Here is a 25,423-nt window from a genome sequence, read left to right as displayed (position 1 = left end):
TCAACAATTAATTAGATAGATTATGGATAGCGATTTTTACATTTTCATTTTCTTCTTTTATGTTCATCTTTTGTTTTTGAATGAAAAAATAGTCATTTTATTGAATTTCAAATGATATTTCTTCGAAAAGAACATCACATAATATAATCAAATATAAATCTAATTTAGCCAATAAAACTATATCTAATTGATTACCATTGTAACATACTAGAATTTACGAAGTTACCTTAAAAGAAAAACTAATAAAAAATGCTTGAAAATTTTGAGTTTTAACGACAAGAACAAAATAAATGGTAAAATGATTAATATTAAGATTGATTTTTTAATATAAAAATGTAATTTTTCATTAAAATAAATAGTACCGAAATTTTTTTGTTAATATTCCTTACTTTAAAAGTATCAAAAGTATCACGAACATATATGTACATTGATCTAAAGACAAATTATCTTTAGGCGCTATTGCTCTCGGGATTTCTAAAGATACTAAACCTCATATTGCGCACATGATGATTATTTAGCCCCTGCACAAACATCCATAAACTTGTTTGAATCTGAACACTTTGTCTTTCTCATTTGTCTTTAAAAGAACATACTTAGCAGTAAAGTGTTGGCATTCAGATAAACAAAGCACGAGCATTCCGAGCATTTCAAAACACAGCCCATATATTTGACCATACAGTAGTACCCTTTTCCACAGTTTCCACATTATAGTGTAAGATAGCACTACAAGGAGAAGATCACAAGTGTGACAAAAAATAAAGTTCACAACCACAAAAGGGGTAATATTGGAAAACGAAAAAGCACAATTAAGATATGAATACATAAAATGAAATCAACTTTATCGTAGTACCTTAGTTAAATAATGTAATGTTATATATAAAAACGTTAATCATAAAAATATATTATTGAATCAAAATATTATGCAACAATGAAACGTTTCATATACTTTTTCATAAAATCGAGCAACTGATTAATGAAACATTCAAAGATACAAAAATATAGAACAGAAAAAGGCAAAAGCCTGCAAACCCTGCTTTTTTTGCTTTATATTTTTAAGCTTTTGGTCTGTGAAAGAAAGAAGATGAAATCAAAAGAGGGAGATGATGACGTTAGCCAGGCACGCCAACACGCCCCGTTTTAGCACAAGGAGTAACAAAATCCCAGAGAGAAGCTGCCAATAAAGATTAAACTAATAGAATCAATCTCTCTTCCGTTTTGTCAGAGACTGGCGATCTCTTACATATTTGTCTCTTAAGTGAGCCAAGGCCTGAGGGCTTTGTTGGTTGGGGATGAACAGAACTATTTTTCAAACCATTTTTCTGATCCCACGTGGCATCATCTGTGTTGGGGTGGGATGGTCCCCCATGAGGTGGATGGATCTTGTATGTAAAATGTATGTATGTATGTATGATGTGGAAATATTTACGTGACCGACAAATATTAAGGATATTACTATAGACAATAGAAAGTCATGCTATGGAACACCGTTCACGAAAAGGAAGGAGGAGGAAACGTCTTAATCTATTGAGAAACAAGGATAGAGAATTCATGGGTTTTGGTCAACTCATGAGTACAAAAATCAAGTTCCACGCGAATGCATGAACACATGAATTGAGTTTATTTTGAACAGAACTTAGGTATTTGTCATCGAACAAGTGTTAGTAAATCAATCCATCAATGAATGCTATTTTTACCGAGCATCAGTGATAATCAGTCTTTGACGCATTGTGAATTCATTACAATAATATTGATTTCACAACGAATTAACGGATGACAATCACTCACACGCGTGTAGATAATTGTCTATATCTCACTCTATAAGCACTTAACACGTAGTTTTGAATTAAATATAATGGTTTGTGTTTATGTAGTAGAATTATGAAGTTGACTAATGTTGTGTTACATCTCTAACCATTTTTTACACATTTGGTTTCATTAGGATAACTTTATTAAAGTTTAACTTACCTCCCTACCCCAAATCTGTTGTAAAACACCATTAACTTCCATACAAACATAGAAAAATTATTAAACAAAATGAAATATAATGCAGATGATGAGACGAAACATGAAGGATACATATGAAGCATGGGTGCGAAGGTAACCTAAGGCGCTTCATTGTTCTACCTTTCTCAGCTTTTGGCTGAGATCACAGTATTTCGATTTTAGGGTAAACTAATGGAATGATATTAAAGAAATTTGGTGGAAGATTGTAAAAAAAAAACAGACAGCCAAAGAAAAAAGGACGTACGTTCAAGGAGGTCCTACTTTTTAGCACGTATACGAGGGACCCAACATTTACTGGAAGAGTATCATTCTTTGCCGTTGAAGGCTGAGGCAAGCCAAATCCCTCAAGTCAGTACCATATATATATATATATGCATAATTGCATATATCTCTCATCAGTTGTTTGACTCCATAGTACAATTCAGATACGGGTCAGTTCAATAACTCTAGCTCTACAGTTCAATTTTTGTTTTACTTGGAATGTGCTGATTGAATTGAATCATGGATTGTGAAAGTACAGAAATTAACGTGATTAATCTTTCATGCATAAATAAATTATAAAATTTTTGTGGAAAAGCTGATGCAAACTTTTCAATGACCAGGAATCGTTTTTCATAGCTCTCTCGTCCATAAAGTTTAAACTCAAATCTGAATCTCTTGATGTGTGGAAGTGTATAGTTGAATAATTACCTACACGTTCAGGGGGCGTTTGTTTGCCCTCACTAAAGTGTACTAGACTGGATAGGACTAAGGGTTAGTCCAGTCCCATGTTTGTTCCCAATAGAGAGTAGGTTTAATGAGACTAAGTCTCACTCGCCTACACTAAATCAGGGACTAGCTGGTCTCAGTGAGACCCCTCGTAAATCATGGGACTAGCTAAGACTATCCCCTCTCTCCCCCTCTGTCCTCCTCTCCCTGCTCCTCGACCACTCACCCTCGAAAACCATTGGACTATAACAACCAATTTTCATATAAAATACCAAATTAAAGATGGGAGTGAGGGGATTAAGATTCTACCTGAATCAAAGCCAAAAGGTGGTCAGAGGTGGCCGAAAAATGGCCTGGAAGTCTCGGCCAATTTGGGTTTTTTCGAATCCATGACAGATTCAAGCATGCAAAGCTCGGATCTGGGACCAGAGATGGGGAAGAGTTTGTTAGTGGTGCAAACCTCATCCAATCCGACAAGGTTTAGTTGGAAAACTCGTCGAGAAACTTGCAACTCATCGAAAAAAATGGAGCTGTGAGGGTTCCATTCAACTAGCGTAGAGCTAGAGAGAGAGAGAGAGAGAGAAAGGGAGGAGAGATAGAGAGATACAGACTGAAATTGAGAAGGAGGGAGGAGAGAGAGGCTGGAATCGAGAGGTTTAATCTAGGGAGGAAAAGATTGGAATGGAAAAGGGAGAAAAAGAGGGACAGAATAGGATGGTAAGGGAGGAATGGGGGGATAAAAAAATAGGATGAAAATAAAATACTAATAATTATGGATTAAATAATATAATATAATATTAGAGTTTGTTAATTATCCTGCTTGTTAGTACGACACTGTATCAAACGCTTCACTAAGTTAGTCCATCTTAGTCTAGTCTAAGTTAGTCCAACTTAGTTCTTGAAGCTAGTCTAGTCCGAGATAATCCGGTACAACAAACACACCCTCAAGGTTTTATGATGCTGAACCGTCATTGATTTGAACCCATGCAAATATGCATGGATTGGTACAGGTGGGTATGAGTATGAATATGGAATTGGATACTTCCGGTGCTGTAAAATGGTTAAATAATAATAGTACAAACTGAATCTGAAACTTGAACTGATCTTTAAAGAATATACCAAAATTAAAGCCAATGGAGACAAATTTGGTCAATTCCATTTCAAAAGTTTTATGAGCTCCCCAGGATTTTAAACTCTATCCTATATTCCTAAATTTTTAGCCGCTAAATCTTAATTTTTGTATTTTTAAAAAAAAATTAACAGTTAAAAAGTCTCAAATATCTGATGCTCTGAAGTACTATAGAAACCCCGAATTCAATGAGTTCATAGTCCTTGCATGGATGTGGAACGTGCCACTGCCAAGGATTGATCACCTTCACCAATTGAATGGGCGATAACTTAGCCTTCCCCATATCCCAGGTTCCTTCTCATCAACTCTCCATCTCTGCAACTGCATGTTTATAGCTCCCATTTCATTTATTTCTCCAGATGGATACAGTTCGCTGGGTCTACCTTGGGGTCCCTCAAGGGCTCCAATTGCCGGCCCCTCTTTGTTCTAAGAGCAGTTCCACCGTGGGAAAGGCTCCCCAAGCAATACACTATGCTATCCACCCAATGAACAGTAACTGCCCTTAATGAACAGTAACCGCCTTTAGCATCTTCACCGTTGCACTTTAATAGCCCTGACAATAGCTAATAAAATATTAATATTTTTTTATTCATAAAATAATACCAAAATAATTAAAAAAAGACAAAGCAAAAGCAGCTCTCCTCTTCTTCTTCACCTTCTTCACCCTCGCATTCACCCTCACTCTCATCAGCACCACCAGTCACCAAACCCTCCCCACCTCCTCCCTCACCCCCACCTCCGTACTCCCCCTCCCGCCTGCCGTCCTGGACGCACTTCTTCACTACGCCATTTCATCATCAAACACCTCGTCAGCACCCCACATGTCCCCGCCGGAACTCACCTCCATGTCCTCCGCCCTCACCCACCTCTGCGCACCCAACTGCAATTTCCTCGTTTTCGGCCTCACCGGTCCAGAATCTGACAGAAAAAAAATTAAAAAAGGCGTCGACGTCAGCTGACGTCAGAACCACCTCAGGCTCCCGGGCTGGCACGAATCCACCGGCCTGGCGCTCGAGCCTGCTCGGGCTCCCTCGCCAGCCAACGCTGGACTTCCTCCCTCGGGCAATCAGGCCTTGTGCTGAAGCCTGTCCATCGGGCAAAAGCTCCCGCTGGAGCTGCTCTAATGTCTTTCATCATACATGTTTTTTAAATGAGAAATTAGGTTCTCATCCATCTTTCTTTTATTTTATTGATTAAAACCTTATTTCTTTATAATTTTTATCAAGGTAGTTAGGTTTTAATGAATGTCATTATTTCAATAATAAAATATGAGAAGTGTTATTGGCACTCTAAAAATCTCATTCTACACTCCTCACAAATGTATTTTTTTTTTCCAAATATAGAAAGTTTGGAGTGTAGAATGAGATTTTTGGAGTATCAATAACAATTCCCTAAAATATTTACATATTAGCATAATTAAATTAAATTTCTAAAATATATTAATTTAGTATTAGAAACATTGCATTTGGTATATTTATATTTACGGCTATACTTTGTATCATATATTTTTATTTTTAGTTTGTACCCAATTTTAATTTACAACTCTTTTTTAAATTTGTACTAAATTTCTTTTTAGTTTTAAGTTGTACCCATATATTAATTTCTTTTTGTGCCCTTTTCTTTAAAAGATTTATTTGTAGTCTAGTTTTTATTTTATTTTATTTTAGTACCCATAATTTATCCATAATGTACCAATTCTACTTTATAAATTTACCACTTCTTTATGTGCAAAATGTACCCTTTATTTATTTATTTTTTTGTAAATGTACCCTTTTTTATGTAAAATGAACCCAATTTTTTAATGTAAAATCTATAAATGTACCTCTTTTTCAATTTCAAATGTACCCTTATTTAAAAATATAAAATAAAACATTTTATTTTGTGAAAAACTAAAAAATCTGATAAGTGTAAGACGAATTATCAAGCTTTGTAATATTATAGAGAGAAATTAATACTAAAATTTAATATTTTGTTTTTCAATTAAAGTATTCAAATTAATAAAATTTTATTTTAAGATTTTGGTATAATAAAATTTCAATCAAAATAATGTATCCATATGAATTTTGGGGTAAATTACTATATAGCTTATTTACAATTTTTTTAACACTATGGATACATTCTTTTGCTATTTATGATTTCATATTATTCATTGTTTTTATTCATTTATTCAATAAAAAATTTTGAAAACTTTTTACTGTAGCCGTTTCATATTATTACATTGTAACATAATGAGGGACTTTAAATCTAGGATTTATATGCCACATATATATACACACACAATATGGGATTATATACACACACATTAAGGGAGAATGGAGAATTTGAAGAGTAAGACCCTAACTATCGGGACAATAGCATAGTTAAGATAAATCAAATTACTTACTGTTTCAAAATAGTAATAAGAAATGGATAACGATAGGCTAACCAAATTGTTAAACCAATTTTTGCAAACTAAATGGACCTCCAAATCTTTTCTACCTGCATCCCAAATTTTCAAGATACGAATCTAAGATCTCTCAGTAAAGAGGAAAAGTGGTGAAAATTTCCAAAATTCTTCAATGTTAACTTTCTATTTATTTATTTATAACGAGACATAAATTTTTTTTATTAGATAGAGAATGTTTAATTCTTTAAGAGTGTATTATCCATACTCCTTTTTACTTCTCACAAATCTCTAGTTAATTTTTGTCTATTGATTTTCTTGAATTCATTCACTTTGGCAGCCGAAAATTGAGAGAAATATGTAAAAAATAAAAAAAAGTGCGTACCCCCAAAATTAGGACATTCTCTCGGACAGTGTTTGATGATCAACTTGTCATTAATTTAGTATCAGGATCCTCTCCTGATCTTAAAAAACTAAGCCTACTGAGCAGGCAATCGTGACCGTTGAAATTTGATCCAACTGCTACAAATAGAAAAGGCCCTCTAAAGTTATAATAATTGTAGCCGTTAGATCAAATTTCAACGGTCACAAGTGCCTGCTTAGCAGACTTAAGTTTTTAAGGGTCAGGAGAAGATCCTGATCCATTAATTTAATCCCAAATTAAGAAAATGAACTCTCACACCACACATGTTCCCTTGGAGTGAGAAACGCAGAGCACAACTGCTAAAGCAATACCACTGGATCGACCCATAGAAATTCATACACGTTTCAACCTCAAGCCGTGTGATCGTACCGAAAGACTTTTACTGCGATGTTTTCTAACATTTTTTCGCAATATTTGTTCATTTACCGTTTTCAACATCTGTAACTAATTTTAACTAATCTTTAATATTCCACTATTATTTTCAACATATGAGGTAAGGAAGAGTGGGACTAAATCCTAAACCCTAAACTTGTGGAGTCATTTTTTAAACGGGTATTGTAGTTCAATATTCTCATATGCAACATGAACTTTTAAAATTGTCTCGATTATGTCTTCTAAATATATGATTCTTCTTTATTAAATTGATGAATCGATGAGTATTGAACTTGTTTATGTGCTAACAAGTTATAAAAGGGCACTCATCATGGAATATTAGACGTTTTCAAATTGACAGAATGTACAAATTAATTGATATTATTTTAAAACCTCATGGTGCTATGTGAGTGGATTGAAACCTCATAGGCAATTTTGAAAACCACTTCAAACTTTAAAACGTAAAATGTTGTAAGCTCAAAGAAAAATAGAGTAAAACGTGATTGGCCTTCCTCTATAATGTCACTGGATCAGTAAATTTAAACAAAATGTATTTTTCCAATGGTAAATTTTAGGCCAATCCAAACCTCAATATTGTGCCGACTACACATATATTCTAAATACTTATTATCTTATTTTTTAGCTCATGTTATATTACAGAAATAGATAAATTACACAAAACTATCTCAATTTTAGGTCAAAACACAATCTCATACTTCATATTTTAAAAATTACAATATTTTACCTCATCTTACGAATTTGTTACAATGTCATACATTAGTCAATTTTTCTGTTAAATACTGATGTGGTTTGAGACGCAGCCCACTTCCTAATCCAAAAAAAAAAATTAATTATTAAAAAAATTAAAATGCAATTATTTAAATATTTTTTTTAAATGGGGGACCCACCCCTACAAACCCTCACCTCCTACCTATCCCACTTGTCTCTCCCCATCCCTTCCACCTCCAAAACCAGAACCCATCTTCACCTCCCGCCCAATGGCGCTCCTTCTCTTCTCCAGCAACCTTAGAATAGGTGCTGCTCCACCAAGACATGGGCCTTTTATAGGCATCTCAATTCCCAAAGTTATCTGCTTTTAAAATGATAGCTTTGAAATTGGTTTCTGATTTTGAAAAAAAAAAAAAGATTGTTTTTTTATTTATTAAATGGGGTTTACAATTGATTGCAATAATATGCATTTCAATTTGGTGAATTTCAAATGTGAATTTTTGCCCATATTTTCTTGAACGGAATCAGTTTTTCGGGTCCGAGATGCCAACTTGAATTTTGTCTCTTCTTGCCGTCATCGGATTTTATATTCTTCCTCTGCCCGTCCTCACCTTCCACAAGCCTTGAGAAGGTCCTTGAAATACCCAAACCCTACAAACGGTTTCAGAATGCAGGCGAGGGTTTTTGGGGTGGTGCTCACGAAGGTCCTTGACGGAATTAACATGTGTGGTTGCTTGCTTGAGAAGAAGGAGGTGCCCCTTTTTAATATTTTCACTTGGGTGGGTTGATGATAACTCGGTGGCGGAGATGGAGGAGGAGCGGATGGCGGTGGGGGAGTGGTTCTGGTTTTGGTGGTGAAGGAGGGAGGTGGGGGGGATGGGTAGGCTAGGGAAGAAGGTGAGAGGGATGGGTTTGTAAGGACAAGTCCCACTTTTTTTATTTATATAAAAATGTCTACATTATTTTTTTTTTAATTTTAATATTTAATTAAATTTTTAATCCAATTGGATTAGGGAGTGGGCTCTGCATCAAGCTACGTCAACATTTAACAAATAAATTGACAGAAAATTTGGCAGAGGTATGACATTGTAATGAATTCGTAAGATGAGGTATGACATTGTAATTTTTAAAACATGAGATATGAGATTGTGGTTCGATCCATAATTGAGGTAATTTTAGAGTGAATTTTCATTCTAATCCTAATTCATTATCTTACACTTGTTCCAACACTTATTTATCCCTAAGGTATTGTGCGTTGATATACTTTACTAGCCCTATTATGTATTTACGATGTTAACAAAAAAGAATCGACACCTCATCTACTAAATTCCATTTTAGTCAAAGATTGTGACATTGTTAGCAACGCATACAAGTTTCGTGTTACTAGTACTCTTACCACAGAAGTTTTAAATAAATTTGTCACAAATGTACAAGTTGCATACAAGTCACAACATATTTCTTGTTGGAATATTATTTGGATCCTCGCTCGTAATTCTTCCAAATCTATATTTTCACATCAAATAATCAATTTTTTATTTTTTTTATTTTTTGCCAACAAAACTTCTCTTGTCCATTATTTTAATTTTATTTTACTAAAATCCAATCCTCTATACGACCGCATGCTTTGTGCATTTCTCTCTCTATAAAGCTGGCGACCTTCCCATTCTCTCAAAGAACCTCTCACTCTTTAACATTCCACTCCCTTTCCTCCGAGCCGGTTCATTTAGTACCACCGACATCACGCTAAACATCCCCAACTCAAATGGACCCGGTACAGGCCGCCGTGTTCCGGCCACCGGAGACTCCCCGCGAGCCCATGGAGTTCCTCTCCCGCTCTTGGAGCGTCTCAGCTCTCGAAGTCTCCAAAGCCTTGGCCCCACCCCCTGGCCAGACCCAACTCACAAACCTCAACCTCAGCTCTGCCGTCAATGGCGGTGGCGGTGGGCCCATACCAGAGGACCTTGCCGGGGAGATAGACGAGAGCGCCACTTTTTCTGGCAACCCATTTTCTTTTGCATCTTCCGAGACCTCTCAGCTCGTCATGGAGCGTATCATGTCACAGTCGGTAAGCTTAGCAAAGATTTTAGATTCGCAATGTGTAGACAAATTGTGGGATTTTTAAAAAATTTGGGTTGACCGTGTTTGATTCTCTAGAAATTTGTTTGGAGAAGTTTTTGTCTTAGTTTCTCGTTTTATTTTTTGTTTTTGTATTGCTTTATGGTCTTGTTTTTTAGCTCTCTCATTTCTCAGTTTTTGTTTGGTTCTTTCCCTTGTATTTGGGTTAGGTCGGTTTATTGCCACGTTCTTGTTTTGGTCTCAAAATTTGACCATTTTCTTTGAAGTTTCAAGTTTCCATTTCTGGGCTTCTACCTGGTTCTTCATCATGTAAATAGAAACTGCTCCAAGTCATTTATTTATTTAATTAATTTTTATTTGTATTATTTTTTTAATTTATATTTATGCAGCAAGAGGTATCTCCACGAACATCCGGCCGGCTGTCGCACAGCAGTGGTCCTCTCAACGGTTCCTTAACCGACAGCCCACCTGTCTCCCCCTCCGAAATCGACGATGTTAAGGTCGGTAAACTCTGTTTTGTATTTATTTGAATTTTGTAATCTTTGCCGGCGACCACCGTTCGCGGTTGCCGGAATATATACCAACCGCATGGGTAGTGTACCAAGTCTGTCGGGGGTACAGAGCACGAGTATTACTGAGTCTGACTCACTCTGACCCGGTCGAACAAAGTCCCCAGCTTTCCCGCTATCCAAGGGCCCTTTAATTATCCGACCCAGTAGATTACCGAATCCTTGTTCTCTCGCTCTTTCCAATGCAAAAAGTTAATGACTTGGTGCTCGGTTTCGTCTAATCCAGAAAACCCGTCTCGTAAATCTGCATATTTTCGATGTTCTTCACTAAAATTAATTAGATTGGTGGTAATTTCGATATTCGCAGAGAGTCCCGGATTTCTGTCTATATGCAGAACTAACCACACGGTGGGTGTGACCCAAAAATCCGTTTCTGTAAAAAGTAATGAACCGACAGTGGCACTACTTGCAGAGGAAGTGGGTGTGCGATCAGTTTTTCCTATTTACTCACCGCACAATCTGTTCTTGGGTGGTTTCACATTTCAGTGAATTTATACACAACTAAGGCCTTTTCCATTAAAAACCCAAATCACAATTGACATTGGATTTTGATATGATGCAGTATGGACGCTCTAACAACCACCACAACACCCAATTCAGAGCCGCCACTCCTAGCGGCGCCCCCGTGTCTGGTGGTGGTAAGACGGTGGGCAGGTGGCTTAAGGATAGGAGGGAGAAGAAGAAAGAGGAGGCTAGAGCCCTGAATGCTCAGCTTCATGCTGCTGTTTCTGTTGCTGGGGTGGCTTCTGCCATCGCCGCCATTGCTGCCGCCACTGCCGCCTCATCCGGGTCGGGGAAAGATGAGCATATGGCGAAGACTGACATGGCTGTGGCCTCTGCTGCCACTTTGGTTGCTGCCCAGTGTGTGGAGGCGGCTGAGGCCATGGGGGCTGAGCGGGAACACCTTGCTACGGTTGTCAGCTCTGCCGTGAACGTCCGGTCTGCTGGCGATATCATGACCTTAACTGCTGCAGCAGCAACAGGTACAGAACCTTAATTTGGTCCTGCTAGCGGTATGATTGCAATTAAAGTGTGTACTTTTATATCTTATGGACCATAATGCCCTTGAGGTTTGTGGTGTGGGATTGCAGCCTTACGCGGTGCAGCGACATTGAAGGCGAGGGCGTTGAAGGAAGTGTGGAATATAGCTGCAGTTATTCCTGTTGAGAAAGGCTCAGGAGTAGCTGGTAATGGAAGCAACGGTAATTCCAACAGTAGTTTCAGTGGTGAACTTGCCCCTGAAGAGAATTTTCTCGGCATCTGCAGTAGAGAATTGCTTGCAAAGGGTTGTGAGCTCCTCAAGCGCACCCGCGGAGGTGAATTTCAGTTTGTTTCATTCGTTACTATTTATTGTTTTTGAAATGTTTGCAATCATATAGTGCCATGACCAAAATTGAGTTATAACTTGTAAGAATGTTTACATGGGAGGAACTTGGAAGATGGTAAAGTTTCTTTGATCTCGAGTGAATGGATGGACTCTCGAATAATTATGTCTTAGCAGGAAATATCTATTTCGACATTACTTTTCACTTCCTAGTTGTGCTTAAATTACTGGTTGCCACGTTGCGAGCGAAAATTTGAATTTATTTGGTACATCTGTCTGATGATTTCTTGAGATGGAATCTAATTCTGAGTTTCTTTTATCTTTTGCTGTTGTGCTGAATGCCAGGCGATCTTCATTGGAAAATCGTCTCTGTTTATATCCATCGAACGGGTCAGGTAAAATTTCGTGCACAACGTCTATCGATTAGTTTCGTATTTCTTATAGGGTAGGGCCAATAATTAGGGCATCAATAGAACTTTTGGTTATGAATGTAAACTTGATGGGATAAAAGTTTAAACAGCAAAGTAGAGAAGAATGACGAAAGAAGTGGATCCAACCCTTTCCTCTTTTCTCTTTTTGTCTCTTTAATTTTCAGGAGCTTCTTTTTGTGCAGGTTATGCTGAAGATGAAGAGCAGGCATGTTGCTGGGACCATCACAAAAAAGAAAAAGAGTGAGTGACTGCTTTTGTCTTTGGCTAATTATTTGAGCAGAATGGAGGTGGAGGGGGCCGCCTTTGTTCGTTCCATCTGGGGATTCGCAAAAGCTATAAACACTCAAGTGGCAAAGGATCAAAAGTGCCGGCTTTAATTTTTTTTTCTTTCTCTTTTCTGCCTTTGAATTTTACAGATGTGGTGCTGGAAGTGATCAAGGATATGCCGGCTTGGCCAGGCCGCCACTTGCTCGAGGGGGGCGAGCACCGGCGTTACTTTGGGCTCAAGACTGTTATGCGCGGAGTTGTGGAGTTTGAGTGCCGGAACCAGAGGGAGTACGACATTTGGACTCTGGGCGTGTCGAGGCTCCTCAGCATTGTTGCAGAGAGGCACAATAGACATAGGATCTAGATGGGGTTTTCACCTACATGGTGTGAGGGTAAAATTTGGGAGTTTGGGAGCTTGGGAGTAGGATATTTTGGTAAACTTCTGGCTGTGGTATTTACTGTGAGTTTAGTCTGTTGTAAAAAGGTTTATTTAAGGGTAAAAGTTAATCCCAATTGGTCTTTTAGTATTCTGGAATATTTATATATATAAAATTATATGTAATTTGGATCTTTTTCTTGAATTTTTAATGGAAAAGAAAGAGAAGGGCACAAGAGCATGTGATTTTCTAGTGCCATGTTAATAAGGAAAGAAAAGGAGGATCTTGGACTGGGGCAGTCAAAAAAGAAGGGAAGGAATCTCAGTTTGAGTAAAGAACAAGATACATAGAAGACAGAAACATTGTCCTGATTTGTTAATTTGTTTATTAATGTGGGTTTTGTGCTTTGTTGACCCTTGTTGGGGGGTTTTTTGGATTTAGATTAAGGTTTTATTCTTCTAGGTTGTGCAATCCATGATTGTCTTTGGTGTTGTAATCTTCCACTTGATAAAGTGGTGTTTGGATTAAATGAACGGCGGGAGGGATTAAGAAATATTTAATTAGCTAGAAGGAGAATAAGAGGCTGTGTTGTCAGAGAATGTTCCAACTAAATTAGTGTTGAAGATGATTTGCTTACTCGCAAGTTGTAGTCATCACGAGCATTAGCACCATTTTAAGTATTTCGAACCAGCTTAAATTTTGAAATTTTTGTATTTAATATTATTATATTATAATAATTAAATGATAACTATTGTGACGATGATGCTCAGTACCATTCAATTATTGTAAAAAAATGCACTCTACAAATTTGAGTAGAAGCAACAATTTAAGATGATTGCATATATAGACTATGTCAGTTGGCCTGAGTAAAATGCTGGTGAAGAGGTATAAATGTCAAAATCATTTGAGAGAGTTCCTATGATGGAATTCAGACAATAAATTTAATAAGCAAGAAAAAGCATGTGATTTTCTTCGAAACCAACAATTTAGCTGAAGAAAAAAAAAAATTCTCAACAACAAAACCATTTTTTATTATTTAAGTTTAATTTAATGGATTATGCCTAAACTGAACTGGATTGAATGTGACAAAAGAGAAAACAAACGTTATGAACAAGGCAAATGGCGGCCTACAAAGAAAGAGATTTATATGTAGTATGGAGTAATGAATGAGAGAGAGCTTTCATTATATTTATTTATATCCATGGACAATTTGAACGTGAATGGACTCTGTTGATTGTTACAGGAAAAGAGATGTGAAAGGATCATGCAAATAGAAATTATGCATTGACAATTCGGATATCTCTAACGTCAATTTCCAAGCTCAAACTGTTCCTCTCTAGATATCAATATTTATCGAGAAATGTCACATTCGATTTTATTGATACATTTATTATATCGAATTACTTGTCACCAAACAAAGCCTTGTTTCTTACAACAATTTGGGCAGGAACAACTTGGAGGGTTGGATGCACTCCAAACCCAGCCCAATTTGTTTTAGCCCTTACCCCAAACTGCTTTTATTGTCCAAGACTCTAAGTCAATAGCCCACCCCATCCTACTTTGCCATCCTTGTACCGCCATTGTTCTCAATGGTGGAAGAGATCCGAGTTAAAAAAATAAATGTGTAAATATCCTTCTGTGATTAGTTCGAAACATATACATTTAACCAAGTTGATCCTGTTGTAGATCAAGCTATTGTAGCAAAAATGGGTGAATACAGTTGTTATAGACGAAACCATCATAGAAAAACTTCATCTTCGCACGATGAGATAAGTAAATGAGGCCTCTCTGCACTGATTACGCTCTAGTTGCTGGTCGTCAATATTTATTTACCACCGCTGATCAAAGAGAGCAGAAACAAGAAGAGTTGGACGATATCAATGTATATGGAAAGTGCACCGAATATGTATTCATCGTAGCTGAGCCTCTTTATCAGATTGTCAGTGTCGTACACAATATAAGCACAGCACAGGAGAGCTCCAATTGCAGAATACACCATCCTTGAAAACGGCCCCAGAGGCAACAATATCTGCATGTTCATTCCAAAACAGACCAAAAAGATAGGATCATAACTAAGGGTTTGGATAACAAGAGATCTTAATAACAAACGTCATATATGATTGCTGATAGCATGGTGTCGGTTTTCCAATGCAATAGCGTAGTTCAGGTGGTACATGGGCTTGGGAAACAAAAGTTGAGCTATTAAGCATTTTCGCCAATCTATTTCTGTATGTACATTCCGGAAGATAAAGTTAAGATCATGATTTGGCTAAGAGCAAGTTCTTAATTACATCTGTCTTGTACAATTGCAGATAGCATTGTCGATTTTTCAATGCAAAAATGTAGTGTACAGATCAAGTGAAAGCATTTTCCAATTTTTCCAGACCAAATTTGTCCCGTATTGACAAGCGACATGTTTTTTTGCGAGAGAGTGATTGTATACAACAGTTGTAAGCAAGAGTATTTATCGAGTGAAATATGAGAAGCAAAGCAAACCAATCCAATTAAAGAAGGTGAAATTAAGACATGCATGCATACAGTAAGGTTTAAGAAGGCTTTGGTTACCTGGATGAGACCAAACATCAAAAGCATGAGGGTTGCAGCGAACAAAAATGGCCCGAGGAAGCTGAAGTCCGCGCCTCTCTTCACCGCCCAGAATGTGTATAGCGTTAAGGCAACCACAACCGTAGCAGTCAGAATCACAGCTAGAAGAACGCTCTTCCCTGTTGGCACCAAAGTTATACATACTTCAGATTACCATATGACGAATCAAAACTCAAAGAGATGCAACTTGACAGCAATGTGCAGTCAAATAAAATTAAAGACTCTCAGTCGAATACACAACCCAAACCGGCGACACAAAATAAATTAGTAATGAACAGAGATTGTTTAAATGGGATATTTAATTGTTTGATGTGTTATCAATTCAAACAAATTTCATGTGCTTGATAATCCTAGATTAATCATTTGGCAAGAGGATTGTTATGTGATAATCCTAGATTAACCGTTTGGCAAGAGGATTGTTATGGGAAAGTTTTCTTATCAAACAGCTTCGCATGTTTTTGCATGTTATGTTGGAATCAATCAATTTAACATGTCAAGTAAATTGTTCAATATGTCAATTGACAGTCTAACAACGTAACATATCACCCAAAAGTGAAGAAATATAGTTACGTAAATGATTTGAAAAAGGTGGTCACAAAGACAATCATAGATTGAAAACGAAATGCATGATAACAGAAATGTTAGGGACGATCCCTATCGTAACATTTGACACGATATGTTATTAGAAATTCGTTAATTTGGACAACCCATTCAAACAAAATTCCAAAGACGAATAGTTGAAATGAACCGTTTGGACGATCAATCTAAATTTAATCTATCAAGTGCCAAATTCATTGATATTCCAAGAGCATAATATGTTACGAATACAATTAACAGAAACGCAGATAAATAGTTTAATACCTGCTTTGAAGGAACAAGTGAATCCCACCGTAACCGCAAGTAAAATCGTAAAGAGAGTAAGAAGCACATAATTCCACGGATGCTTCTTGTGGTAAAAGTACAACCCAATCGCAACTGCACCAATTAAAACACAATTAGCAACATCCACAAAACTAAAGAAAATTAAAAATGCACAAATTATCATCAACTTTCACGATCATGGGAGTTGATTAATTTAATTAATTACCTCCAATGGTGGACACCATAATGAAAACGAACGTGACGGTGCCGGACACGGATCTGACGAAGCCGGGAATGGAGGGGATGGACACAACGGCAGAGGCGACACCGACGGTGAGAAGCAGCTGAAAAGCGACGATCATGTAAACCTTCCGAATGAAGGCCCATCGGAGCTGAGGGGTCTCCATCTGATTCGGGTAAAGTTGCCCATTCTGCCCCGACTCCACGTCACCACCCTTCCCGAACGGTAGAGCCATTGACGATGTCACGAGTTCACAGACGATGGTGGAATGGAATCGCTAGGGTTTCGTCGAAGGCGAAGAGAGAGAGGAAGATGAAGGTATTTTTTGTGCGTTGTTTGAAAGGAGAGAAAGCGTGGGAACGTGAGGGAAAATAGGGGAGATTTTGGAGGTATATATATGGGTAAAATTAGGGCCCGTAAATTGTTATTAGTGGTAAAAAGAATGTGGGGTAAGAAGAATACGTGTTCATTGCGAGTGTTGTACGAACAAAGGATAAGGTGTGAATTGCTTTTAAGGCTTTGCATACTTTGACTAAATGTTAATTTTCTTAATGTGAAATTAATAAATGAAGGTTCCGAGTGATATTATTAAACACGCGTATTACATATATTATTGCAATTTCACATGTAGAAGTAATTATTGTTATTTGCCATATGAAAATTTAGTTGCTTATCCAATTTAGTGGTTGAAAACATAAGGACTGGCTTTACCCAATTTAGTTGCTTTTCGTGTTTGTTGAAAGGGTAATACTAGGGATATTAAATTTAGAGACTAAATTTTGAAAACTAAAGGATATAAAAGGTTATGATTGATTTATTACTTAAACGTTGATAAACGCGCTCATTCCTATTGATGACACATAATTTAATTTGTAAATTTAGTCTCGCTAGCATTACCCTTGTTGAAACCCCAAAATAATGGCACATAGATTGGCTAAGTTGACCATATTTTCATATTTTGATTCTTGTTGGTTCGAGGAGCCTTCTGTTATTATTGAAGACGCTCTCTTAGACATTATATGCCCTCTTGATTTTCTATAAAATTATGCACAATTTTTTTTTTCTACAAATGTGGATAAGAGCTTTGTCACACCCCAAATTCGAAAATAAGGATGATATTTGAATTAGGGCATGAATAGCATCTTAAAAAAAATTAAAATTTACAACAAACGTATGATGGAACCAGAGGCACATAGATTGGCTAAGTTGGCCTTATTTTCATATTTTGATTCTTGTTGGTTCGAGGAGCCTTCTGTTATTATTGAAGACGCTCTCTTAGACATTATATGCCCTCTTGATTTTCTAATAAAATTATACACAATTTTTTTTTTCTACAAATGTGGATAGGAGCTTTGTCACACCCCAAATTCGAAAATAAGGATGATAATCGAATTAGGGCATGAATAGTATCTTAAAAAAAATTAAAATTTACAACAAACGTATGATGGTACCAGAGCCATCTAAAAGTTCACTTGAACCTGTTTATTTAATACATCAAGAGTTTAAAGAGTTCAACTCTTACAACATAGTCTTAAGATACTAAAACACTTTATTCTAAGTACAACTAGGAAACAAGCTCACACACATGATATGGCTATCTATTTAGAGACAGATCATCATCAAGTTCCTCCATACTGGTACCTGTAATAGCTAATAGGGTATGAGCATTTCATGCCCAGTAGAAACCATACTGGTACCTGTAATAGCTAATAGGGTATGAGCATTTCATGCCCAGTAGAAACCATGCACCCTTTAAGTTCATCACAGTAAATCAAAGTGCCACGCATCAAACAAAACGGTAAAATACAAATGATATGACCAATAAGTACACAAGAACTCACTCCCTTCTAATCCTGCTAACTAATATTTATGGCATCCAAACCCGCACGTCCCATACCATGCTTATACCACTTGGTTCCGAACACCATAAAATATAAGTTCCATTCCTCCCTTGACCCTGACTTTTATTAGCAGTTTCAATTTCCTTAATATGGGCCCTTCCCCCGACGCCCAACTACATGTTCAAGCCTTTCACCCTACACATTGAACATATATAAGTTTTCAATACTTTGTTTAACCAACTTTACACAACCCAACACTTAACTCTAAAACATGTAAATGCAACCTGAGCATTTAAATTTCACCAACACAATTGTAAACCTCAACATATTCAATCTAGAAATTTTTCCATAGCTTAACCACTCATCAACACATAATAACATTTAACAAAATCAAGATATATAACACACACTAGAGAGGAAACTATCAGTCCATAACACAACAATGACAAACAAATGTTTCCATTCCATCCGAGCATTTCATTACTATTGTAATAGGTATAATTACTAATATCACAAAGATTAAACATGATATAGAACTACAATCGGGAAATAGAGTCCCTACCTTAAGTCCAGCTAACTAGAGTACCTCTCTAAGCCTCCAAAGTGTTCGGAGTCACTCCCAGACCTAAAATCACATAAATAATAATAATAAAAGTTAACTTAAAACTAGAATAAAGATTCAATTTCAGCCTATCAAAATTTACCCAAATATACCCCTGTCACAACCTCTTGATAAACCAAGCTTAAATCCCCATATTGTGACCCCATTTTCATCCCTCAAAACTCACTGGAAAAGGATGAAATTACTTGGGTTTTAAAGCTTAACAACCCTAGTTTCTAATCTAATAAGAGTCTCCCAAAACGGATTTAAGAGAAGAAAATAATCAAGCTCCAAAGTTGAGTTCACAAACAGTTTAATCTGCAGATTTCCAGAATTTTTTCACATTTTCACATCATATTTTCCATAGAAGATCTCAACCAAAATCAATGAAATAAATTGGGCTTTGTTCCTTGTCATGTCTAATTTCAAATATATAGAAGACTTTTGAAAAAAATGTAATGGATTGAGAGAAAACAAGAGCCAAAATGAGGCTCACGAAACTGCAGTTTTTCTAGAACTCAAAGTTGCAATGGTAAGAAAATAGAAAATTAACAAATTTAAGCTAACCTTTTGTACCAATCGAAGAATACACCAGCACCCTCTCAGCTCCCTTTTTCTGATTTCCCACTTTTCCCTCTCCGAAACCTCACTCTCCTCTAGTTCTTCAAAGAGAGTTAGAAATACTTCCTTTAATCCCATCATTGCATCTCTGTTTAGGATGCTTACTCACCCACCCTAGACTACCCACATCACCCCTAACATTTATGGACAGAATCTGGATATCTTGGTTCCCTACCGTGTGATTGTTGGGAAAAAGAAGAGTTGGGATGTCTACCACGTATAGAGTATCCTTTGTCTGTTTCTTTTTTTTTTTTTTTTTTTTTTTTTTTTTTAATTATTATTTTTTTTAAACTAAATAATCTTACTCCTATAAGACTATCTCCAATGGTTGGGCTAAAAGCCAAATTTTTTAACCCGAAAAATTTAGTTTTTAGCCCAGAAACAGCTTTTCTACTCGAACTGTTCTAGGCTAAAATTTTAGCCCGGGATTATTAAAGAATGAATTTAGGCTATTTTTTTTGTTAAATTAATTTTTTTTTAAATAAATATGTAGACTATCGTAAATTAATTTTATGAACATTTTAATCTAAAAAAATTTAAATTCCGATAAATATTGGGTGGAGTCCACTTCGATTTCTGGGCTAAATTTTGGGGGGAATTTGACATTGGTTTAGCATTTAGCATTTAGCCCAAAATTTCCCCTTTGGTTGAAGTGGGTTTGAGGAGAAATTTTGAGTGTAATTTGGCTTTTATCCCACCATTGGAGTTGGTCTAATAGATATATGTATGTATGTATGTATGTATGTATGTATGTATGTATGTATGTATGTATGTATGTATATAAAATATATTTTCCAAGTGTTACAAGCTTGGTCAATCTTACTGAATTCTGTGAGAGATTTTGTAGTGGTCATTGTTTCACTTTCTAGGTTTGCATTCATACTTCTACGAATTAGATGTTATTGCTTATTTCATACTTCTACAAATTAGATGTTATTGCTTATTTCATACTTCTACAAATTAGATGTCATCGCTTAGTACGAATGTAAGATGAATGAAAAATTAAAGAAATAAGCATGCATGAGCGTTTAAAGAGGCTTAAAAGGACTTTAGTTGATCCCATAGGCGCAGAGACTAAAATTTGTATAGAGATATAAGTTTGAATAAAATTTTCCTTTATGAATTCTTTTGACGTCGTTAAAGTTTAATTATCATTTGGATCACATTTTTTATTTTCATCATTAGATTGAATAAATTAAACAAAAACAACCTACATTCTTAAGAAGATTGTGCAAGAAATTAAAAATGACATGTGTTTATCGTTTTCTAATTAAAATAAGTTTGTTATAGCGTTGAATTGAAAATAAAAGCCCAACATTATCCATCATAAATTTGAGCCCAATACAAAATTCCTTAGAGTTTTGTCCGAGTGCATCCATGTATGAAATGTACAAGAGTCCAACTTCAGTGTCAAAATATCTGGGAACTGAACCCCTTATCTGCGCACAAAAAGTTAGATGCTCTCTCAATGACAGCCATGTCCTCCTCCACTTCTTCTTCTTCGTTTGCCATCTCTGGTACAAATGTTTTTGAGATGGGAAAATACAAAGTTGTCTTCCAGAGAGTTGAAGCAGCAGAGAGGAGTGGATGCAGCAGCAAAACCAAGTCGTCGTCGTCGTCGTCAACTTCTCCTCCTGCTAACCCACCGCCTCCGAAACCACTATTGATTGGCATGCCTTGTGAAGCTGCTGGAGAGTTCCCAGTGTTGCTGCTCCTCCATGGTTATCTTCTCTCCAACTCTTTCTACTCTCAGCTTATCAACCACATCGCTTCTCATGGCTTCATTGTCATTGCCCCTCAGGTCTCTCTCTCTCTCTCTCTCTCTCATCAAACAGTAAGAATTACACAAAGCGAAGTTTGTTTATGGTCAATTCAATGCTACTCAATTTTAGTCTTGCAGGATTAGCTTTATTAGCATAGTAATTAATTCCCATTATTTCCGATTATCTTTTTGGGATTTGCAGGTTGATACTTGATAGATCTTTTTTTTTCCCTTTTTTTTTTTGGTATTAAGACGACAAGATTAGTGGTTAGTTGACAGATTAGGGAGACGGATTCCAACCCATACCAAAATGCAAAGACACAATTTAGTTCCACCATTGTGGTAAATGACACTTGCTAATAGACTTGTTTTAGTGATACAATCGGTATTGGTTGGGTAATGATTTTTACACCTTTTTAACTTTTGCTGCACTCCTCTCTGTATTTCTATCTAACAGGATCCTCTCCGGATCATTTTGATGAAAATTTTAGAAATTCGTGAATTATATAGGTTTATTTTACATCATACTATCAGTTTTTATCAAGTATTGTTTGTGTTTAATTTTAAATAAAAATATTTAAAATAATTTTTGACTGCACGATGTACGATAAATGGACAAAATTGACATATCTTTCAATCCTCACAAAAAGAATCCGGCGAGGATCCATGTTCTATTTCTATCGCTTTGGTTCTCTCCTTTGACTTAATCCAAATGCTACGGAATAATCACTTTCTTATCATTAGAGTGTAATGAAAAATATACATGATCTTGGGGTTGTTTATGATATTTTGGAAGCCTTATGCGAATTTAATAAAAAGATACTAATTTTAAGAAAAATTATAATTTTTAGATTATATATTCAAACAGAGTTCGACAATTAATATTCAAACTTAATTGAAATCAACATCTCACTCTTACTAATTGAATAATCTTCAATTGCCATGAAATCATGATTTAGGGTCTATTCATGAAAAAATAGAGCACGAATGAAAAAGAGTTATTGAAATACACCTATGTTTTTGTAGAAGAAAATAAAACACAAGTTAGTTTTTTATTACTAAAGAAAAGTGAAAGAAAGTAATGCACAAGTTTTTTAATTACATGACAAAAGTATATTAAGTATAAATTCTACATAATTAATTATTATAGATAAAATCATATGATGATAATTTTTTATTACCAAATTTATTATGTAATGTATAGGAGGATTAAAAAGTTCGGGACCTTGTGAGAAAAGTATATTAAGTAATGAATATTGTTAGCCACTCGGCGCCGTTCACTGTCAATAGTTGCCTTAGTCTGCAAGATAAAAAGGGCATGTCACTGTCAATGTTGTTAGCCACTTGTGCCACCCACTGTCAGTAGCTGCCTTAGTCTGCATGACAAATGATGTATGTCACACACACTAGCGGCTTTGGCTGTCTTGTTAGGAGAGAATGACTTACATTCGTCAAGTTATCGTTAGTTGATATTTTTTAGTCTAATAATGCGTTGATTTGTGCAAATTTTCTTCACAAAGTAATGTATTATTTAGATTGAGATATTACTTAGCGGTAAATTTATTCTAATGTAAATTACTCTTATCGTGAGAACCAAGATTTCAAGGAACCAAAGCAAAAAATATCAAAGCTTTTATTTTCAGTACTAGACAAGTTATGGAATTAAAGGGGTTTGGCGTCTTTCATGTGGCATGTTTTGATTGGCACATTTGTATGAACTAAATACACCCAAGAGGCTCAATCCTTTGTTAGACATGCTAGGGTCTCAAATAAGAATTAGGATTCTCTCCTCTTATTTTTCCATCCCCTTCCATTCCCTCCTCTCATATTCTTTATTTTGTCTCTCTTTCTATAAAAAATTAATATAAGATGTTAACGTGGCTTAACCGTGACTGTTCAAATAGGAGGGGAGGGAAGTGGAGGGGAAAAAAAAAAAAGAGAGAATCCTACTCCCTCAAATGCTGGCTTTTTCTCATTCACATTTTTGTTCACATTAAGATGAACTAGCCTTCATGTATGCGTGTACTTCATGCATGCGGTTATACGCATGCAAAATGTATTTTTTTTGAATTATGGCATGCTACGCGCGATTTATACATTTTAAATGAATTTATATGCGTAAATTGACAAAAGGAAAGTCAAACATTTGAAGTAAATGAATAATTTTAGATCATGCTAGAAGAAACCCCTCATAAACCAATTAAAATATTTGAATTTACATAATAAAATCGGTCTCTATAGAATTTACGTTAAGAATAGAGAAAATAATATTTAATAAACAATTGATTGAATCACATTATTGTTAGCTCATTGTGAGACTAAGCCCATCCACATCTCCATTAGTGTAGATAATATTGTTTGTTAAAAAAAAAACAATCATTTGACAATTAATTTAATCACATTATTATTTACGTGCGAAAGATTTTTTTTATAATCGGCATTACACACCTCTTAAGATGTTTTGAAAATGTTTAAAAATAGAGAAAATAATATTTAATAAACAACTGACTGAATCACATTATTGCTAGCCCATTGTGAGGCTAAGCCCACCCTCCTCCCCTTAGTGTAGATAATATCGTTTGTTAAAAAGAAAAACAATCATTTGACAACTTATTTAATTACATTATTATTCGCGTGCGAAATACTTTTTTTTATAACCGGCATTACACGCCTCTTAAGATATTTTAAACGTGTTTAAAAATAGAGAAATTAAATCACATTATTGCTAACCTATTGTGAGGTACTAATTATTTAAAAAAAAAAAATTGTACTAACTATTAAAAAAAGTATTGTTAAAATGATGAAAATACCCTTACCTTATTTGATGCATTATTTTGAGATGCCTTTGAAGTTTTTTGTCTTGGGGTCATTTTTGTCCAACTACTTTGGTTGAAGTTTGGTGACATCAAAATCACTGTTCACCTTTTGTGTTTGCTTTTATGTATAGATGCATAGAAAAGTTGTTGGGCATTTTTTATGACAAAATTATTTAAAAATAAATTTACAAAATTACCCTTGCATGATTTTATGCATTCTTTTTTGCTGCTTTTGATTTTTTTTTTGGCCGAGGGGCATTTTCATCATATTATTTTTTGTCGAAGCTGTGACCCTGAATTGGGGTGCTGGCTTTATATATAAGAGATTAGAGATAACTTATACTTTCATGATAAACTTCTGAGCGTGATTGTCACGCTATTAAGATGTTATAATTTTTTAGCATGCATTTAATTCTATTTTATTGACAATTAGTTGTTCTCTGTGTTTGACAGTTATATACCATAGCTGGACCAGACACAACTGATGAGATCAAGTCCACAGCTGCAATAACAAACTGGTTATCTAATGGACTTCAACCCTTGCTTCCACCCAATGTTCATGCAAATTTAAGCAAGCTAGCACTCGCCGGCCATAGCCGTGGAGGCAAGGTTTCATTTGCACTAGCTTTAGGGAAAGAAGAAACTGGCACCAGCTTAAAGTTTTCAGCCTTGATAGGCATTGACCCAGTTGACGGAATGGACAAGGGGAAACAAACTCCTCCGCCAGTGCTAACCTATGTTCCTCATTCATTTGATCTTGACATGGCAGTGATGGTGATTGGTTCAGGTTTGGGTGAAGTGAAAAAGAACCCTCTATTCCCTCCTTGTGCTCCAAAGGGTGTTAACCATGAGGACTTCTTCAACGAATGCCGGAAATCGGCATGTTATTTTGTGGCAAAGGATTATGGCCATCTTGACATGCTAGATGATGAGACCAAAGGGATTAGAGGGAAAGCTACGTATTGTTTGTGCAAAAATGGGAAGTCTAGGGAGCCCATGAGGAGGTTTGTTGGAGGGGTTGTGGTTGCTTTCATAAAAGCTTATTTAGAAGGTGATAGTAGCCACCTATTGGCTATAAGAGAAGGGGTTGAGACTTTGCCAATAGAGCTTCAATGTGTTAAATTTCTTTTGTGAATTTTAGATGCATTGTAGATATGTTACTTGCTTCACTACAAATGTGAGAAGGATGCTTCAATTAATTGCATTTAGCTTTTTGAGTTTCAAGGTGATGCATAGACTTGAGCAGACGTAGTCATGTTAGTTGGAGCGGACGTGATGCAGAG

General features: G+C 35.9%; 3 protein-coding genes and 1 long non-coding RNA gene across 4 annotated transcripts; 2 read left to right on the top strand and 2 right to left on the bottom strand.

Moving 5' to 3' along the window:
• The first annotated feature begins 9,390 nt into the window (after window positions 1–9,390).
• Window positions 9,391–12,987, top strand: LOC137736951 (VAN3-binding protein-like). Its single transcript, XM_068476276.1, has 7 exons — window positions 9,391–9,814; window positions 10,215–10,325; window positions 10,957–11,377; window positions 11,486–11,710; window positions 12,064–12,113; window positions 12,332–12,389; window positions 12,566–12,987. Exons 1-7 carry the CDS (start codon window positions 9,512–9,514, stop codon window positions 12,778–12,780), a joined length of 1,383 nt encoding a protein of 460 aa, XP_068332377.1. The 5' UTR covers window positions 9,391–9,511; the 3' UTR covers window positions 12,781–12,987.
• Window positions 12,988–14,148: 1,161 nt separating this feature from the next.
• On the bottom strand, window positions 14,149–16,840 carry LOC137735914 (protein LIFEGUARD 4-like). Its single transcript, XM_068475266.1, has 4 exons — window positions 16,485–16,840; window positions 16,259–16,372; window positions 15,359–15,516; window positions 14,149–14,822 (listed from the first exon to the last, which is right to left on the bottom strand). Exons 1-4 carry the CDS (start codon window positions 16,732–16,734, stop codon window positions 14,619–14,621), a joined length of 726 nt encoding a protein of 241 aa, XP_068331367.1. The 5' UTR covers window positions 16,735–16,840; the 3' UTR covers window positions 14,149–14,618.
• A 1,043-nt stretch (window positions 16,841–17,883) lies between these two features.
• Window positions 17,884–19,687, bottom strand: LOC137736467 (uncharacterized). Its single transcript, XR_011068752.1, has 3 exons — window positions 19,509–19,687; window positions 18,903–18,965; window positions 17,884–18,140 (listed from the first exon to the last, which is right to left on the bottom strand). It is a non-coding gene; the product is annotated as an uncharacterized lncRNA (long non-coding RNA).
• A 1,312-nt stretch (window positions 19,688–20,999) lies between these two features.
• LOC137738237 (chlorophyllase-2-like) lies at window positions 21,000–25,401 on the top strand. The gene is made up of 2 exons (XM_068477869.1): window positions 21,000–21,363; window positions 24,594–25,401. The coding sequence occupies exons 1-2, from the start codon at window positions 21,031–21,033 to the stop codon at window positions 25,272–25,274; spliced, it is 1,014 nt and encodes a 337-aa protein (XP_068333970.1). The 5' UTR covers window positions 21,000–21,030; the 3' UTR covers window positions 25,275–25,401.
• The last annotated feature ends 22 nt before the right edge of the window (window positions 25,402–25,423 follow it).

This window comes from Pyrus communis, chromosome 6 (genome assembly GCF_963583255.1).
Source record: "Pyrus communis chromosome 6, drPyrComm1.1, whole genome shotgun sequence".
Lineage (NCBI taxonomy): Eukaryota > Viridiplantae > Streptophyta > Magnoliopsida > Rosales > Rosaceae > Pyrus > Pyrus communis.
The sequence above is the reverse complement of the archived record's forward strand: the minus strand, read 5'-3'. Positions and strand labels throughout refer to the sequence as shown.